The sequence below is a fragment of the Triticum dicoccoides genome, chromosome 3A (assembly GCF_002162155.2).
Source record: "Triticum dicoccoides isolate Atlit2015 ecotype Zavitan chromosome 3A, WEW_v2.0, whole genome shotgun sequence".
Taxonomy (NCBI): Eukaryota; Viridiplantae; Streptophyta; class Magnoliopsida; order Poales; family Poaceae; genus Triticum; species Triticum dicoccoides.
The window spans coordinates 751,287,431-751,292,537 of NC_041384.1; the positions used below are offsets into that span (position 1 = coordinate 751,287,431).

Genomic DNA, 5,107 nt, shown 5'->3' on the forward strand with positions numbered 1-5,107 from the left:
ACACACACCCCCTGGTTGCGAGTCGATGGTCAACTTGCAACTAGGGGTCCTCAACAAACACACACACTCCCCTAGTTGCGAGTCGATGGTCGACATGCAACTGGGAAGAGCAACAAACAAACACACACACACACACACACACACACACACCCACCCTAGTTGCACCTCAGTTGTCAACAAACACACACACTCCGCTAGTCCCTCCTTGTTGTGAGTTGATGGGTTGCATACAACAGGGGACCTTCAACAAAACACGCACTCCACTACTTGATGGCTGAGTTGCAAACTCGGGATGTTCAAGAACAAGCTTCAAGAACAATCTCATACAAAACACACACAAAATAAGGCGTCTATGAAAAACACTATATTTTTGTTACTAAAAAGGAACTGAGCAAACAAATTGTGTGTATAGTGCAGATGGGTAATGGTGTTTATCATTACAAAACATAACAAAAAAACATCACAAAAGAACGTAAAAAGACATTTACTCCTAAAAAAGATATTGATGAAAAATATAACAACACTTATCATTACGAGAAACGCATATTCCACATAGTTCTTAAGCACACATAGATAAGAAACATCGCAATACGAGGGGGGGTTACTTGGTTCTTGTCAAGCGCATAAACAAAAGATGGCAGCGATGTTTTGCATCAGCATACTACGTAACTGGGAACATAGCTTCTCGAAAAGAAAGTGAAACTTAAAGCTTGCTGACGACGACGGTAACATTCATGTAAGACTTGCTGCTAGCCTTGAAGAACATGAAGATGTAGTCATTGATCTCCAGGGTAGTCTTTGAGAGGAAACGCCTCCATTGCTTTTTGTTGAAAGCTATACGACCATCAGTAGACGTGCTGTATTCAACACGAGTCTTTGCCTCCCCACTGCTTAGACGAACCCCAGCCAACCCTTCTTTAGGGATGTTCAAGCTTGAAGCAACCCTCTCTGGCACTTTCTGTATCCACAACAAAGAACAGAAAAACAAAAAACATGAAAAATAAAAAAGCTTGAAGCAAAGCAAGAAAAACTGCATGCATTTAAGAAAAAAAATGATGCATATAAACAAATAAACTAAACACAAAAAAGCAAACTTAAAAAATGAAAAAGAAATAAACAAAACATACCATTTGTCCAGCTTGAGTGTCGGTTGTAGTAAGACAGTGTACAAAAGATACTCCTAAAAACTCGGTCTTGAGGCTGAGCACCAATGCATTGAGAATGTCCTGTTGTGCATCATTCAGAGTTATGCCCCTTGTATACTCGATCTGTATGCTGCCACCGTCTTCATCCACATCTGAGTTGTCTCCATCTATCATCTCTACATCACCATCCACGTCTGAAATGCTTCCTTCAACTGGCTGAACAACAACATATGCCTGGCGCGGACGCATGTCCAAGTCAAAAATGACGACAGCACCCTTCCGAAGTGAAAAGTCAGAAGTGAATTTCTTCCAGCCACTCCCCTTGATCCTGGTCCCGTGTGCCCCCTTCACAATGTCAACAGAGTACTTGCGTCCATGGGCTTGAAACCGCATGTAGTAACCGGTAACGCCATTGACGTAGACTCTTGCATTGCATGGGACAGTCTATAAATGTAAAAAAAGGAAAGAAAAAATAATTAGGAAAAATGGACATATGATAAAGAAGACATGTCTGAGTACAAGAGCCCGACCATCCAAAATGCAAAATCCACGCGCATTTTGACCGTGACTTGAACAATCAGGATAAAAAGACATATAAAAAAGATTTTTATTTTAAACCGGATCAATTTCATGAAAAAATGACATAATTTATTAAACAAAAGCACACATCAAACAAAAAAAAGAAAAAAAATGCACATGTAAGAAAACTTCGGCCGGATTACCGCTTTAGACAGGAACTCATCCCTAATGTCAATCTTGAAGTTGTTGTCAGCACCGTCATCGCAAAAGTTCCCACAAAGCTCACAAGATGATGAGAAGAAAAAAGAAAAAACAACAGTTAACTGCTGATTATTTTAGTCAAACAAAAATGCAAAAGCTCTATCATTTCACATGCTATCTGCACTTATACATACAAAGAATTTTTCATGAGAAAAAACAAGTGAGTTTAGTATACTGAAAACAGACTATATTTTTAAAAAAGAAGGTTGAGGTTGGGATAACGTAACTGAAACAGAGCTCACTTCAAAGAAAAAAGTTCAGCACCAGTGAGTTTACCTACCAGTACTAACTGAACAAACTCAATACCATTTTCACTTGCCACATCGTATTAAATTCTCTCTAGTATTTATATATCAAAAAACAGAATATTCTGTCAGATTTTCAACCATGTATACTCAAAACAAAGAAAAATCTGTAAAATTCAGACATGTATCTGTAAAAATGCACATCTATCTATAAATTTCCGGAGTTGTACCATATGCCACAACTTCAAGAAATGAAAAACCTAGCTTAGTGTGAAAAGTTTGAAGTATTCATTCACTAGGTATCTCGTAAAACAAAAAAGAAAAAGAAAAATGTGGCTCCTCATCGAACAAAAAAATTTTGCAGACATTCCCACCTAGCAAAAAAAGGTTTTCAAACAAAAAATAAAATAAAATAAATAAAAACATGTGAAAACACTATCAGCGTCTCCTCACTACCGGAAAAAAACCCCTATTCCCTTAAAAAGAACTACACATGCCCCTACAAACAGACACAAAAAATTCGGACACCTATGTATGAAAAAAGAAGCATGGCAAATGTATGCCACTGAAAAATATTGATCCACTCGCATTATGCCTTCTTAAATTTCAGAGGTAAAAAATGGAAGGCATCTTTATCTCCTGTCTATATGGAAATATGAGCTAGAAGTACATGTATGTACAGACTCTAAATTACAAAACTGAGTGCTAGCTGCTACATTCAGATTTACACACACAAAAAACAGACTAGATTGCAAACTGGGTGCTATCTGCTACATACAGTTCCACAAACAGGGATCAAAAAGATGAACATATAGATACTATTCACCATAACAAGGGAGGATCTATAACTTGTTACTATTCATCAGCTATATATAGATGCACAACTATGGGCATGTGCATGAACATAACAGGGGACCATCTGTACCTAGTTGCTATTCAGCAGCTCCGTATACGAGTGTGTGTTCAGACATTCCACAATCAAAACATTTCGTTTCATTAAAAGGGCAACCTGGTGCATGTAGCTCCCGCTTGCGCAGGGTCCAGGGAAGGGTCCGACCACTTTGGGTCTATAGTACGCAGCCTTTCCCTACATTTCTGTAAGAGGCTGTTTCCAGGACTTGAACCCATGACCTCATGGTCACAAGGCAGCAGCTTTACCACTGCGCCAAGGCTCCCCTTCAAAACATTTCGTTTCATTCTCTAGAAAAAATGTGTGCATCTCACATTCAAAGACGAATCTAATAGACAACTAAAACAACAACTAAAACTAGGAGGTGTGTTCAGGTTGCTATGAAATAACTAAAACAGAGTTCATTTCAGAAAAGGTTCAGGACCAGTGAGTTTATCCACCTAGTTACCATTTGTTTCACTTACCACATCACATAAATTTTCTCTAGTTCTCATAAATCAGAAAAATACTCTGGTTAGATTTTGAAATCACATATCTTCAAACAAAAAAACATTTTAACAGAAAATCTGTAAAAATCTAAAAAACAAAAGCTATACATTCAGACCTGCTACTATTATACTTTCAATTTCTGGAGTTGTACCATATGCCACAACTTTTAAGAAATCAAAAATACCTCGCTTAGTCTGAGAAGTTTGAAGTATTCAGAAAAAGACTATACATGCTCCCTACAAACAGACACACACAAAAATTCAGACATTCCTGTCTGAAAAAAGAAAGGATTGCAATGTATGCCACTGAAAAAGTTTATTCTCTCGCATTATGCTATTAAATTTCAGACAAAAAATGGTTGGCAACTCTGTCTGCTATCTATATGTAGTATGTGCTACAAACTAGAAAATCCCTAGATGTACAGACTCAAGATTATGAAAATGGGGTGCTAGCTGCTACATTCAGATTCACGCACACACAAAAAAAAAACTGGAAAAACCATATATGTACAGACTCAAGTTAGAAAAACTGGGAGTGCTCGCTGCTACAATGAGATTCACACACAATAAACAAAATTTACAGCCATGGGCATGAACATGACCGGGTTGTCTTGCTAGTTACTATTCATCAGCTGCATATTATAGGCGTGTATGCCACTCGTATAAACACCCGCACCCCACCCCCAGGTTCTTCCAGGTTCTTGATGTTCATCCCTAAAAACAAACAAAACATCCCTAGATGCCATGGGAAAACAGGAAAAAAATGCGAGGAAAAGAAAGAGGGGACGAACATACTCACTCCGCTGACTTCTCCTGCCATCTCTGTCGCCACAAGCCCACCAGATCAGGTCGTCTCTCCCTTGGATTCGAGTCAAAAAGGAATATAGTGGGGCGGAACAAGGGATGAGGAGGGGAAACAGAGGCGAGGAGAGTGACGACTGGACTCCAGATCAGGTTAGACTGTTCAGATTTCTAAAGAAAGCCCAACAAACAAACAAAATTGAAAGCCGGCCCAAACAAAAAATCGGAGGCCCGCTCCGCTGTATCCCACTCAGCCCGACAAAACAAGACAACGCGACGATGCGAGCGCATCACCTCGCACGCGAATAATAAAGCATCAACAGATCGTACGGTGGAAACACTTAGATGTGACATCCTTAGTTTACATCTAGATGTGAATTAGTCATTCCGTTTCTAATATAAAGTTAGTCAAACTCTACAAAGTTTGATTTTGACCAAACATTATAGGCGGACTAAGAAGAAACAGAGAGAGTATAAAGCAGCCGTAGCAAGCCATAAAGCGTTATAGGCGGTTGTCGCTACGAGTCTAAGCCGGGCACGCTGCTGATCATCTTCTATATAAGTATATAGAGGGAAAGTAATATTAGCACGAAGCAGAAACATGACTTTCAGAAAAAAACAAAGCAGAAACATGTGGCTGCACAGGAGCTCCGCCGCGGCAGAGCTGTGGCCGAACCTCCCCAAAGATCTCCTCAGCGAGGTCTACGCCAGGCTTGACGCCCCGCTCGACCGGATCCG

At 39.6% G+C, this 5,107-nt stretch overlaps 1 protein-coding gene across 3 annotated transcripts; it reads right to left on the reverse strand.

Annotated features, from left to right (window-relative positions):
* Positions 1 to 502: 502 nt before the first annotated feature.
* LOC119270683 lies at positions 503 to 4,494 on the reverse strand. 3 transcript variants are annotated; one of them, XM_037552723.1, is made up of 3 exons: positions 4,368 to 4,494; positions 1,128 to 1,589; positions 503 to 958 (listed from the first exon to the last, which is right to left on the reverse strand). In XM_037552723.1, the coding sequence occupies exons 1-3, from the start codon at positions 4,386 to 4,388 to the stop codon at positions 704 to 706; spliced, it is 738 nt and encodes a 245-aa protein (XP_037408620.1). In that variant the 5' UTR covers positions 4,389 to 4,494; the 3' UTR covers positions 503 to 703. The 3 variants fall into 3 exon arrangements, with proteins under 3 accessions (XP_037408620.1, XP_037408622.1, XP_037408621.1); XM_037552725.1 differs by having other exon boundaries at positions 4,364 to 4,494; XM_037552724.1 differs by lacking the exon at positions 4,368 to 4,494 and adding an exon at positions 1,868 to 3,223.
* Positions 4,495 to 5,107: the final 613 nt, after the last annotated feature.

What these genes read in the sequence shown, in the direction of transcription:
- LOC119270683 (XM_037552723.1), bottom strand. Translation starts at nt 4,388, where the DNA reads ATGGCAGGAGAAGTCAGCGGA. An exon ending in TGGCAGGAGAAGTCAGCGGA is followed by an intron (nt 1,590 to 4,367) that starts GTGAGTATGTTC and finishes TTACATTTATAG; the next exon opens with ACTGTCCCATGCAATGCAAG. An exon ending in ACACTCAAGCTGGACAAATG is followed by an intron (nt 959 to 1,127) that starts GTATGTTTTGTT and finishes TTGTGGATACAG; the next exon opens with AAAGTGCCAGAGAGGGTTGC.